This window comes from Chrysemys picta, chromosome 6 (genome assembly GCF_011386835.1).
Source record: "Chrysemys picta bellii isolate R12L10 chromosome 6, ASM1138683v2, whole genome shotgun sequence".
Lineage (NCBI taxonomy): Eukaryota > Metazoa > Chordata > Testudines > Emydidae > Chrysemys > Chrysemys picta.
Genome location: NC_088796.1, coordinates 91,292,162 through 91,306,535, shown reverse-complemented (window position 1 = coordinate 91,306,535; position 14,374 = coordinate 91,292,162). Strand labels below are relative to the sequence as shown.

Here is a 14,374-nt window from a genome sequence, read left to right as displayed (position 1 = left end):
TTCGGGTCAGCATGGGCTGACAGTACCTCACTGTGCTCTTTAGGAACCTGTCCTCTTGTGCTATGGCCGCCTGAATCCTCCACGAGTTCTTGAGGGAGCCACACCTTATCCGTCTCAATTGAAGGGATTACTAGGGTGATACAGGGTCTCTGACAGGAAGAAGTAAATGAAGGGTCCTGTCAAAGAACAATCCCCTCACATGGGGCGGGGGAGAGTGGGGAGTGAGTGAGTAGCTCAGGTAAGAAGGTGAGTGAGGTGAAATAGGGGGCGAAGGAGGTGTGTCAAAAATCCTGATTGTCAAATGCAGAGGTGGGGAGGAGGGGTTGGGAGCAGGAGCAAATGAAAGATGGAAACGTGGATTGTTTAACTGTAGGAGGAATTTGAGTTTCCTAATTGACTCCTGTAGTTGAAGGAAATTCAAATGTAATCTGTCCTTCTTCCCTAGCACCCCAGACAAACAATTAAAACTGAACTCCCATTCACACCAGAGAACCCTTTCCTCATTGACCCTTTGCCAGCCAGTCTCCATACGGGGGCCTCTCTTGAGCAGAGATTGCCACTGAGAAATCGTTCCTGGCTGTGGCATAATTGTCTGCAGCAATTAGGATTGAATGGCATGTAATTTACTCAAACTGAATTCAGAAAAGATTAAACTGTTAGTCATTTGATTTGTCTTGTTGTATCCCTCCTTTGAGCAATCATTTACCTGTTTCTATACCTCCCACCCTCAAGATCTTCTTTTGAGATAACAGTTTAAAGCAAATTGCATTCATGGCTAAGGAAACAGGCTTTGATTTTTGTCTCTCATATGTGAGATGCTGTAGCACAAGTTCTTTTTTGTGTCTGCGTTCATGAGCTTTTTCTCAGCCTTGTGACTAGTGAATTAGCAATTGGAGACTTGTAGCTTGTGAGTTCATCTTGCTTGTCATATGTGAGCCATTAGAAACAGAGAACAAGGCAAAACTTCTCCTTTTCAGACCGTTAAAGTGATACAGAAAACTCTCTCCAAACTCTGAGCAGAGTAAAAGCTATGAATATGCTGGTCATTGGCAGAGAATGCTGCTTTATTTGACACTCTTGTGTGAACGCATATACTTTGGGATTCTTAGGAAGTTGCTATCGGTGATGTCAGGTGGCTTGTGCATTCATCTACATCAGCATTTCTCAGCCTTTTCAGATTGGTGATCCCTTATTCAAAGGCAAAAATTTTCATGATCCTCTTACTTTTATAGTAAATATATCAGTGACAGCAAGTGTATATAATTTTATTTGCATGTGTGTTTCAAGTCATTGACCGAGAATACTTGACCTTCAAGGGGAAGGGTGTGCAAGGAGTGAGGGATCGAGATTGTCTTTGCTTGAGGTTGCAATACAAATTTCAATGCCTCCTGACCCCTCAGATTGCCCTTCATGACACCTCTCCACCCCTGAAGTTGCAATCCACCAGTTGAAAAACACTGGTCTAGACAATGCACTTTTTTGTGAGTTTGCTGCTAGAATTCTCCGTTGTGATCATGTATAGGGCGTTTGTTGTAGATCATGCATATTCTTCTGAAACCATAACTTCTTGCCATCATTCTGAGCCCTGGGAGTTCTGGGTGCAAAATCATCCTTAGTGCCATTTTTGTGAACGAACTACATATTTTGACTGTCCTACAGCAGTCAAGGGTGCTTTCTTTTCCTAGCAGAACTAGATCTTGTCAGGCATTCAGGAGCCATAATAAACCTCAGGGGCATTAGAAGTATTGAGGAGGTGCACACTGTAGTTTGGCTGCATAGCTCTCGTGCTCTGTGTTTGGTATGGAGGCGTTCCTTGCTGTTAGGTTAGTAATAATGAATTTAGATTTAGACCATTCTGATGAAAAGGCCTGAGTAGTGGAGAGGGAGTCCAGTGGCACTTTTCCTAGTTCATGTGTTGTAGGAAAACTTACACATTGAGGAGAGTTAAGCTAACTTTATTTTAACAGCCATTTGCCAGTGTTCTTCTAAAGTTTAAAATAAGACAACTGTATGAATAAAAGACAAAGGGTATTGTTTGGACTTCTCAGTAAACTGTGCTCAGCTATCTCTGGATTTCTGAAATAAGGTGGTTGGGGTAATATATTTTATTGGACCAACTTCTGCTGGTGAAAGGGGGACAGGCTTTTGAGCCACACAGAGCTCTTCTTCAGGCTTTCTGGTAAGACAAACCCTACCTTCACACCTGCAGTAAAATAAGGTAGCATTGTATATTGGCATTATTCTGGGCTTTCTGGTAAGGGGATTCTGCCACAGAATAGGAGTTATGGAATTCTTCTATAGAACTGATGCTTTGACCTGTTGGCTTAAAGTGGAAACAATCAAGGAGAGCTGGTGAATAATACAGGATTAAAGTATTAATTACTTGCATCTAGTGCCACATTTGTATTCTGATCTTGCCAAATCCAGAAGCATCCTTCCAAATAGAGTTTGGCTCCTTAGGGAATGTTTGTTTTGTTTTTGATTGCAAATGAGGTGGAAGCAACAGTAATCAGAGAGATGAAATGAACATATAAAGACTATTCATGTTAGGCGTGCGAATGGCAGCGATATAACCAGCATAATAGCGGGCAGCTTTTAGCTTGGTTTAATCCTGAAATGCTGTTAGAGTAACCAATTATTCAGTGCAAGTCAAGTAGCCTTATAGCAGAGAATACTGTTGGAGACCTGTATGAGAAAGTTAAAATGAACTCGTTTCTTCCTTTTAGCTCTTCACATACTGTAATCAGATACACCTTTCAGTTCTGTCATTGTCTTTCAGGTCTCCAGGTTTTGGCCTGTCCCTTGTCGCAGAAACCACCAATGGCACTTTTCTGGGTGCTGAACTGGCATCTAATCCCCAGGGCCAGGGAACTGCTGTACTCCCGGAAGAACTCGGCCTGAACTGTGCAAAGCTGCTGCTTGAGGAGATTTACAGAGTAAGTAGCCAAAGTATTCTCTCTCTTGCTGTCCTGTGGCAGTAGCTGGAGGAAAGGTAGTGTGCGAGGGGAGTCGCTTTCATTTGAAGCATGTTTCTGTCATGTCTAGCCTTTTGTTGGGCTTCAAGTACCAGTTTACTGCTCTTTAAAAACACAAATTGAAGGTTTTATTTTTCTAGAATAATAAGCGTAGTTAATATAGAAAGTATATTAAATTGCATTCAGACAGCCATTTTCTCCCCTGGATTTATTGAGGCAGCCATCTTTGTATATGTTGGTGTAGATTAACGTGGGACAGTGGCTGATTCAGGTAGTTGGTAATCAGATATAGAGTTGCCTGCTTTGCATCCAGCCAAAGAAGTGACCGGTGGCTGTTGCTGTCTTAATCAGTGTGTGAAGAATGTTGTTGGTGGATCTTGTCCTCCTCACCCTATGGTGGACACAATTAAAAGTAAATGAGTTGCCACAATATTGACTATACTGTGAGATGTCCCACATTTAGAATGTGTACCACCCTGAGTCATTTGGGGGATAAAACTTTCTGACTGCAGGGCCCCAAGTACTCTCCACCTCTGTCCAAAAACAAGTGGGCCGCTTTCATTGGACTGGCTATAAAAAGCTCTTTGTCTCTGTTGTGTTGTCATGAGCTTTTTCACTTGAGCAAATGTAATAATTCTTTTTAATAAGAGAATGAGATTGCTGCAGGGTCAATGCCCAGAAACAAACAAACAAACAAAAGTCTCTCAAGTGTGAAATGTTACCGGAGATACAGGAGCGTTGTAATGTGCATCCTAGCAAAACTACTACATGTTGTATTTGAAAATCCATCTACATTTTGCTTTTTAAAAAAAAATTGGTTGCTTAGCAGTTGAGTCAACTTGCCCAAAATAACCACAGTGATTAGGCCAAAGAATGACATCTGAGATGCTGCCTTACTGCACACAATTGGAGTCATATCAGGCACAGCAGAAAGCCTCCCTGGATTGCTTTGTGCAGGGATTCATGTTTTCCCTTCCTGTGCTCAGGGTTCCTGTTTGAAAAAAGCCTAGAAAGCACCTAGTGGGATCCTTTTGAGACATAGCTATGTCAGACTGAAAGAGGACTTCAGGGCCATTGGGTTGGTGGCCTAGTGTCAGGGCTTCCTCTCTTCAGTTGGACTGGAAGCATTGGGCATCTGGCTCCCTCAGCCTCTTGGGGCCAAGGTAAAAGGAAGGAGATACAATATGTATAATGTGTTTAGAGTGGCCTCTATGCAGTGGTCTCATTAGAGACTGCCTGAACGATGTGTCTGATTTGTGGTTAATATCAGCAAAATAAGTGAAGGGGAGGAGTGGAAGGGAGTACATGAAAGCCTCTGGGCCTCATTTGGAATATCTAGATCAGCAGTTCTCAACTGGGGGTCTAGGGTTCTCAATTGGGGGGCCACAAACCGGTTTCAGGGGGGGCACAAAGCAGGGCCAGCATTAGACTGGCTGTGGCCCAGGGCAGACAGCTCAGAGCCCCAAACTCCGTGCTCCCACCCCACTACTGAAGCTCCGAGCACCCTCCAGCTGAAACCCTGAGGGCCCGCCCCCTCTCTGCTGGGCCCTGGCATTTTTATAGCATGGGGGGGCTTCAGAAAGAAAAAGGTTGAGAATCTCTGCTCCAGATCTCGGTTCTAGTCACTAGATCAGTGATGCTTGCTTCACCAGTGTAATAAATGGCGTTGCACACCTGTCATCAGAATTGGCTTGTGCACTGTACAGCAGCATCTTCTTAGTCATTCAGAGCATTTTGTGTATGAATGGTTTTGAGTGTCTGGATCGTAAGGGGCAGATACTATATCTTGCTGTCTCTTTTATTTTATTTTATTTTATTTATTTATGTGCATGGTACTAGAAAGGAAATGGCTGTTTTAGAGAGGATAGCCCTCTTAGTGTGCTCTTTTTCTGTTAAGAGTTGAAAAGCTGAGGGGAAGACAGTGCTTTGCCTGGCATCCATCCTCTATACAAAATAAAGGAGGAACTTCGTTATATCTGCCTAAAGTAAGATAATATCTTATCACTATCTACTTTAGTCGATATGGTTTTTGGGGGAGGAAATGAGTTTACAGAACCTCTCATTCGGTAGGTGTAGGTGGAATTATGTATTAGAAAGTAGCCAAGGCAGCATTTGAGTAGGTAAATTGTGTGTATTGCAATCTACCACAAGCATACTTTTTGTATTAACTCTAGAAAAAACTTGTGTTTGTTAAACTGATTTTAAATGACTACTGTTCAATTGTGCTGAATTCTCATGTGGATAATAGGCTTTCAGTCTTATAAATGATTCAGCAATTGCCATCTTATTTATAGTTTTTGATTAACAAAAAGTGCTTATCCACTTTAAGTACTTCAAATGCACTCTGAAATGAGAGAAGAAACTACTAGTGTTGACAAAATGTAGCCAGCTCTTATGAGGCACACATGTACAGATTGTATTTAGTGCTGAAAATTTAATTTCATTGGAAATAGCTAAAACTAATGTCACTGTGAGTGCTGCCAGGTTAGATTAAAGTATAGTTGCTGTGATTATAACTCAGTAAACTGTCTCTTGAATATATTGCAACTCATCTTCTGCTATAAATTTCAATTTTTCACTTGCTTATAACTTTCTCAAATATCTCCTTTTGGGCTGAAACCTTCCATACTTGGTCTCAGCTAAAAGGTTTTTTGGGGGGTTGTTTAAGTTTGTGAAAAATCTGTTCATCCATATGAGTTAGGCAAATGGGCAAAACTTACTTTTTTCAGTTTTAACATAATACCTTAACTGTTCTCTTCATATGACTGAACTGTAAAACTTGCAGACTTAATCTCTGGCTAGTGCATAATGAGGAAATGGCTCAGTATTGTATGCTGTTGATAGCACCACTGGTACCCTTATCACCTAGACCTGTATTCAGAAGGTCATCCGTGACTCCTCCCTTCAAATCCGGACAGCAATTTAATCCCATTACTGCTTTTCCACAATGTTTTAAAAAATCTGGTCCTTTGTGTCTAGGCCTATGGTAAATCTCTCATCAGGGCCCCTATCATTTCTTGTCTTTCCTCCTACACACTCTTCTGCTTCAGTCTTCTGGTTCTTCACCTTATCCCCCTCCAGTGCATCAAAAATGATATTTCTTATCCCTCTTTCCGTGAGGTACCTAGCACATACTTGAGAGCTCAAAATATTAACAGATAGCTGGGGAGGGGAGGAATAATTGATTTTTCCACACTTACCTAACATGGGAAGTTATCAGTAGCATTAAACACAATGTTGGCTAGAGGCTGGGAACCCATGTCAGAAATGCAGAAGATTGGACTTCACTTGTATGGGGGCGTGTCTGAGTCTGCTTGCCTGTCCACTCCACTGAATCAGGTCTCAGAACTCTCAAGTAGTTACGGTAACTCCTCACTTAAAGCTGTCCTGGTTAACGTTGTTACGTTGCTGATCAATTAGGGAACATACTTGTTTAAAGTTGTGCAATGCTCCCTTCTAATGTCTTGCAGGAAGAGCAGCCCGTTGCAGTTAGCTGGTGGGGGCTTGTAACCAGAGTGGACCAGCAACCCCCCTATCAGCTCCCCGCTCCCCTAAGTTCCCTATGCTGCAGCCACCCAGCAGGCTAGCAATTGCCGGAAGTTCAGCTGTCCCTCCCCCCACTGCCATGTGCTGCTCCTGCCCTCTGCCTTGGAGCTGCTCCTGGGAGCCTCCTGCTTGCTGGGGGAGGAATGGGGGGGGCTAATGTCAGGGTGTCTCCCTCCTCCCTGCTCCTGCACCCCGCTTACCCCTTCTCCATATAGAGCAGGGAGGGGACACAGACAGAGAGAGCCTGGGGCAGCAGCTGTTGTCTCAACTTCCTGATCCACTTAAAAAGACAATGCACTTAAGAGTGGGTCAGCTTACTTAAAGGGTCAGTGTGCATCTCTCTCTCTCTCTCTCCCACACACCAGGTGTGTGTCTGTCTCTGTATGCCATGCTGTCTCCCCTCCCTCGTGTTCATGCTGCCTTGTGTGAGTGGCTGCATTAACAACGTGTTAACCCTTGAGGCTCAGCTAAGTGCTAGTTCATCATTTAGCAGCAAGACATTCCCTGGGAAATATCCCACCCTCTTCTACCCTCTTCCACCCTCTAACTTCACCACCTCAACCAAGTTTCACAATCATCAACGCTGTGAACAGTATTAAATTGTTTGTTTAAATAGGGTTACCATATCTATTAAGTAAAAAAAAGAGGCCCCTCCACGGGCCCTGGCCCCGCCCATTTCCTCACCCCCCCCACCCCGCCCCAACTCCGCCCCTTCCCACCCTAACTCCGCCCCCTCCTCCCTCCCACTCCCAGCCACGGGGAAAGGGCTGCCCAAGCGCTACCGGCTTCACGGTTTGCCAGGCAGCCCCCAGACCCTGCGCCCCCGGCCGGCGCTTGCCCAGCGCAGTTGGAGCCCGGGAGGGGAAGCGCCCAGCCGGGGGCGCAGGGTCTGGAGGCTGCCCGGCAAACCGTGAAGCCGGTAGCGCTTGGGCTTCGGGCAGCCCCCTTACCTCCGGACCCTGCGCCCCCAGCCGGGCACTTCCCCTCCCGGGCTCCGGCGGCGCAGGGTCCGGAGGCATGGGGGCTGCCCGAGTGCTACCGGCTTCGGGCAGCCCCCATGCCCGGCTCTTAAACAGAGCTGAAGAGTCAAGGGAGGAGCAGAGCCGCGGAGGCTCTGCTCCTCCGCTGACTCTTCGGCTCTGTTTAAGAGCCGAACTGCCACAGCGCTACCGGCTTTGGGCAGCCCCCATGCCTCCGGACCCTGCGCCGCCGGAGCCCGGGAGGGGAAGTGCCCGCCCGGCGGCTGGGGTCCGGAGGCAAGGGGGCTGCCTGAAGCCCATAGTGCTCGGGCAGCTCGGCTCTTAAACAGAGCCGAAGAGTCGGGGAGGAGCAGAGCAGCCGCGGCTGGAAGCTCTGCTCCTCCCCTGACTCTTCGGCTCTGTTTAAGAGCTGGGCTGCCCGAGCGCTACCGGCTTCGGGCAGCCCCCATGCCTCCGGACCCCAGCCCTCGGCCGGGCACTTCCCCTCCCGGGCTCCGGCGGCGCGGGGTCCGGAGGTATGGGGGCTGCCCAAAGCCCGTAGCGCTCGGCTCTTAAACAGAGCCGAAGAGTCAGGGGAGGAGCAGAGCCACCATTTTCCCGGACATGTTCGGCTTTTTGGCAATTCCCCCCAGACGGGGGTTGACTGCCGAAAAGCCGGACATGTCCGGGAAAAAGAGGACGTATGGTAACCCTAGTTTAAAACGTATACTGTGTGTATATCTATATAATATATAGTTTTTTGTCTGGTGAAAAAAAATTCCCTGGAACCTAAACTCCTTTCCCCCACCCCCCCCATTCACATTAATTCATATGGGGAAATTGGATTTGTTTAACATAGTTTTGCTTAAAGTTACATTTTTCCGGAACATCCCTACAACATTAAGCGTGGAGTTACTCTACTTTATTCCAAATGGCTCCTCCAAGAGGGAGTATGCAGTCTCTATCCCCAAACAGTGACGGTCTTGTGAGGGATGTTATGAGCCAGGCAGTCATTGGGGTACCAGGCTCTGTTACAGTATTGGCATGTTTCTACTGAGTGTACAAACTGGGTGCTAGCCTACAACATACTGACAGAACAAGGAGCAATGGTCTCAAGTTGCAGTGCGGGAGGTCCAGGTTGGATATTAGGAAACACTATTTCACTAGGAGGGTGGTGAAGCACTGGAATGCGTTACCTAGGGAGGTGGTGGAGTCTCGTTCCTTGGAGGTTTTTAAGACCCAGCTTGACAAAGCCCTGGCTGGGATGATTTAGTTGGGAATTGGTCCTGCTTTGAGCAGGGGGTTGGACTAGATGACCTCTTGAGGTCCCTTCCAACCCTGATATTCTATGATTCTATACTGATCTGAGTGCACATATGTTTGAGAGTGCAGCTAAGGCCATTTATATTTGAAAGTTTGGCCCTTTGTAAGTGTGTTTGGGGGGAGGGGGAGGCGGCACGGCAGGGGGGAGGTTAGAGTCACAGCCTGTTGCTATATGCCTCCAGTAGCAATTACCTACAGCAGCAGCCTCATCCCGCACTTTAGTTACAAAAGCTGAATTGCAAATCTTACTCCTCTGTTTAAATTCTTAAACCCCCCACTCTGAGTCTGCTGCTCCACGAAAACACCCTAGAACCCTTCAGATAATAGGAAATATCAGAAATCCAATTTCCTATCAAACCCTTATTTCCACATGGCTTCCCAGCAGAGGTGGCTATTTTTTACTTAAAAAGCAATAAAACCACCTAGCGCTTTATAAATTAAAACTATATGTTATCCAGCCACTAAGGAGACTGCTTTGTTAATCATTACACCCTTTTCTTTTTTTGTTAAGCACCCAAGAATGTACCAAGTACCTTGCAAAATAAATGGAGACGGGGCTGGCCTGAAGATCGTGTGTTCTAATGGCATAGCTGGCAATCAGCTAAGTTTTAAGAAAGAGGCAATGTGATAAGGCAGAGTAGGAAGGTAGCGAGGTTCTCAGAGCAGCACATCAGATGTCTGTGTGTGGTAGCACTGGTGTGAGGTGCAAAGCAGTGCTTGAGAGAGGATTGGGGATTGTTGGTGGATCAGATGATCCCTTTGTCATTTTACCCATTAATGGGCTGATGTGAGCTGTGGGTAAAGTGGCTAATTCTAGCCTGGTCTAAGCTGTGGGGCTGTTAGCTAAAGCAGCTTTAAAATTCTGTTTTCTAACTTTGTTATGCCACCAGTGTGGATGGGGCACAGTTCTAGGGAATCTTTTTGAGACCAGGTACTCACCCAGGGCATGATTCATCCCTGGGTTACTCTGGCCTGGGCCTTCGTAATGCAGGGATGGTGGCAGAAAGCCTGCTATAAGAGGGGCTCCAGTGGCACAGCTCTTCTCTGGGGGTCTCAGCCAGCTCAGTCCAAAGAGTGCTTGGTACCTGATGGGCAGCACACTGAGTGCATGCCTTCTCACCCCTCTGGGGGCAGCAGGATTCTTATGGCGCCCCAGCTACATGTTAAAGCTGCCCACACTCGGGAAAGGCAGCAGTGCAAACACTCTGCCGTCTTCTGAAGGGAAATTTCTTTCCTCTTTGCCCCAGATGGGTGCATCTTGCTTGATTAGGGTTGAACCAAGCCTCTAGACTCAAGCAATTTTCAGAAGCTGTTTTAAAAAAATCAATCCCTGTCCACACTAGCTTGCAAGCCTTCCAAGGGACGTAGATTGGTGTCTTCTGTGACTTTAGCACTATTGGACATAGTACTTCATAGGAATAATAATTGAAAAGTGTCATCAATAGACAGTTCTCCTGACAGCTGCTTCCCCCCTGCTTGTCTGGGTTTCTTAAAGTGGTGGAAGTTTCATCAGTAGACAGGGCACTGGACTGGGACTCGGGAGGGTGAGGTTCTAGGCCAGCTTTGCCACTGGCTGCCTTTGTGGTGCAGACAGATCATTTCACCTCCCTGTGCTTCTCTTTCCCCTCCCATCCTTTGTCCATCTTGTGTATATAGTTTGTAAGCTCTTCGGTACAGGAACGCTCTCTCACTGTGTCTATCTGGCATGTAGTACAGTGGGGCCCTAATTTAAGTTGAGGCTTTAAATGGTACCATAATACAAATAATGAGCAACAATAATCTTGGTGGCCTTTAGTAGTGATCTTATTGCTTTCCTCATTATTTTGGGGAGAGTTTGGATTTAATCTGAAATTTTCAACAGAAAAGATCTCTCTTGAATGTAGATCCATATTCAGGTGGTTAAAGAGTGGAGCTACAGTAGTCATGACCATTGAAGTGTAGGAACGTGGCATAAAGTTTCGTCAGCCAGCCAAAGTAGAAAAATCAGTGATCGAAGATGTGTTCCATGTTGAGTGTTGCTATAGCAACAAGTATGTAGAGAGCAAACAGCATCCTCTATGGAGAGGAAGAGGAATGTGCTGAGGAAAGAGAGCCTTAACTATACACCCCACGTGCCCTCCAAAATATATATCCCAACAGTTATCTAAGGCTCATGCCTCTTCTGCTGCACAGATTGTTTCTAAAGCAAATGTTAATGGGGAGATGATACACCATCTTGTTCTGTCTAAGAAGCTCTTGTACACAACTATGAGTTGAAACAGTTGAGGGGGGAAGTCTGAGTTTTTTCGGTCTTTGGATCAGGTGTCTATTTAGTAAAGATGGCCATCCCTGCTTGTACAGTTAACAAGAGAAAAACTACATGACTTTTGACTGTGTTCCTAACTATACCACTTAGATCATCCAGATCAGTGACTAACGAGCAATCGATCCACTCTTTTCTACAAGCAAGTTGTTGCTGATAGACTAAATTTTTTTTTTAAAGCCTAAATAACGATAGTCAATCAAATGTAGATAAATATCTGGAAATTCCTTGAAAATAAATAGTGCAAGACAAATGCCATGTACTCTTTAAACTTTTAGTCATTCAGCCTGCACTTTATTTCTGCACCATTGTAACTGCAATAATTGAACTTCAGGCATTTGGCCTTTTTTCTGTTTCATGTTACCTTTGTACTCTCCAGGCTGAATAAATGCACTTTAAAAAGTTACCAATAAACAAAACCGTGTGCATTGGTCAGCAGTGGTTGGACAGAAGTCAGTGAAGTTAAGGTCAGAAACGTTCACTGTTTTGAGAAATCATTCACAGGCAAAAGATAATCTGGATAGAGGAGTTGGGCTCTAAACTCTGAAGTGAAAGGAGCAGCCTTTCATTGTTTCTCCATTTCACATTCAAATTAGTTGTAAATACTGATGTAAGACTGCAATCACCAACTACCAGGGTCAGTGCAGGACAATTTCAGAGCTCCTTACAAAGCCATTTGAATGGGGCCCCACAGCTTCATTTTGGAAGGGTCAGTGTGCAGCCTTCTTGACACACTCTCTCAAGTGCCCAAAATCCAATGCTCAGCTAGCTGTGGGGGGGTTCAGCACCCCAAGTATAGGGCAGAGGAATAAGTAATGTGAGCAGAACTTGGGGGCGGGAGTTGGAAGGAGTGTTAATGGAAGGAGTCTAGTACAGGAATGAAGTTACACCTTCAAAATCTCCAAATCGAACAGCTGTCCATGAGCACGTTGTCCCAGTGTCTTGCTTTCTTTGCATTCCTTTCAGTACAGAATCCAAATCAAGTCCTCTGTGCTGACGTTCGCAGCCCTCTGTGGTACTGCATCTCGCCTCTTCCTCCACAGCCATGGCCTCCCAATGTTGTCGAACAATAAACCTTTAGTAACTCTTTTCCCTAAAGGTTTGTATGGGTCCTTCCTTCCACCGTCATCTTGACTAAGCCAATTCAGCACTGAAGTCTCTCAGTGGTTTGAGCATTGGCCTGCTAAACCTGGGGTTGTGAGTTCAAACCTGGGGTTGTGAGTTCAATCCTTGATGGGGCCATATAGGGATCTGGGCCAAAAATCTGTCTCGGGATTGGTCCTGCTTTCAGCAGGGGGCTGGACTAGATGACCTCTTGAGATCCCTTCCAACCCTGATATTCTATGATTACAGTTTTCTACTTTGGGTATTTTTAATTGTTTGGATGGTGGTGGTAAAATACTTTCTTAGAAAAATAAAATAAAATGAGCAAATGTTGCTTGCCGTGTGACTGAACAGTAATAGTTCTAGTGTGTGATTACATGTACAAGTTTTTGAAATGGTTAATTTGGTTGGCTCAAAAAATTTTTTGGAGAGCCTATTAAGGATCTGATCCAAAACCCACTGAATTCAGTAGGAGTCCATCCACTGATTGATGTGAGTTTTCGATCAAGCTGTCTATGAGAGAGTCCAAATTTAATTTTATGCCAGATTTTTCTCTTGAATGTGTTTGAGTAGCTTTATTTGGTAATAAAAAAGCTAGTCTCTCTTCCGACTAAGCAAGATAAAATGTATCCCCTTGCTCAAATGCAGAAAGCTGCAAGCAGTTGCAGGAATGGCTTGTTGCTATATATTCATTATAGTTCAACCCTGTTTGTCAGAAACATTTCAGGGCCATCTAAAAGTAAGGATTGAACAGTCAGTTTGCAATTTCTGGATAAACTGCTCATGCTAGGAGGAAATGTGACATTGGGATAAATGGGGTTTTACTGTGTAATCGGGTTTGGTGTGTATCCAGAACAATGCTCCCTACTTCCTAATTATCAAAAGAAAGAGTTTTTCCTAAGTAAAGTTTAAAGGCTGCAATTGTTTCCAAGCCATCTAGCCTGTCTTGATTAAAGGGATACTGTTAACTAGTTTGGGAACAAAATTTAGGTTATTTAATTATTATTTTTATTTTTATTAATAATAAACAAAACACATTTTGTAAACCCAAGTCTTTAAAGACTATCTCAAAATGTCCAATCAATTTTTTGTTTGGATGTTAAAGAGGCAGTGTCAATGTCAAAATGACACTGCTGTCTGAAATGTTTTTACTTTTGTTTATAGTAACTGAAAGATACGGGAGACAAATATAAAGTTCAATTATATTAATATAGCATCTTAGCCTTAGAACAGAGCACACAGTACAATACATATAAAATCAACACAACTCAATAAAATTAATACCAGTTCTTTAAAAAATACAAAAACAAAAAACAGAAGTTCAACCTTGCCCCAGAATCAGTTACAACTTTAAAGTCACAATCCCTGCAACAATATCCAAAAATAAACTAACAAGGGTTAGAAATACATTATTTCATTTAGGTCATAAGGAGTTTCTCTCTTGTTTTAGCAGTCTATCAGGCAAATAGGTCAAACGCCCTATAATAGAAACATTTTCACTACATAGCAAGTATTCTTGCTTTTGAGCCAGTGTAGTAAAAGGCATCTGAGCCAGAAATGTGGCTAGACCTTTATTTCTCAGGTAACTGAACAAGTTACCAGAAAGTAAGTAGTGTGGTAGATCTTCAACTTAGCTAAACCTGCATTGGTGAAACTCCTCTTTCCCAAACAGGCTATCTTCATAGTTTGAAAACAGAGTCATAAATGCCCTCCTTGACATATTTGAACAAAAGTATTTCTCCAAACTATGTCTGCTCTTTGAAGAAGAAAGCCAAGGGGGCAACTGCCATGTCCAGTTGTTTGCAAATATCTTTTGCTCTAAATTTAATGGGAGATTCCACACTCTTGCCTACATCCCTAGCCAGGTCAAGTTGCAACAAGCACAAGGAATGGAGAGAACAACGGACTTTCAAAAGCCAGAGGAACCCTAGGGGTTGTGTACTGCTCAGCTGTTCCCCCAGACATAACCTTGGACGATGCTATAGATTCATATGCTGAATACTTAGCCAATAATTCAATATAAAGGCATTGAGCTTTACTCAAAACAGCGCACTCCCCTATCTCTGCCCTAAGTAAAGCTGCCAGGGTGTAATTTGAGAGGCCGAACCTGGGAGAAAAATATTATTTTCCCACAGGGTTTTTGTTTTGTGCATTTGATAGCGCTT

At 44.4% G+C, this 14,374-nt stretch overlaps 1 protein-coding gene across 4 annotated transcripts in view; it reads left to right on the top strand.

Annotated features, from left to right (window-relative positions):
* The window catches only part of RCL1 (RNA terminal phosphate cyclase like 1), a 110,356-nt gene that overhangs the window by 87,545 nt on the left and 8,437 nt on the right, over positions 1-14,374 (top strand). For all 4 annotated transcript variants that reach the window (XM_042850641.2, XM_005296791.5, XM_008166013.3 and 1 more), the window contains one exon: positions 2,780-2,936. In XM_042850641.2, coding sequence (XP_042706575.1) covers positions 2,780-2,936 — 157 coding nt within the window. The remainder of the gene's footprint in view (positions 1-2,779; positions 2,937-14,374) is intronic.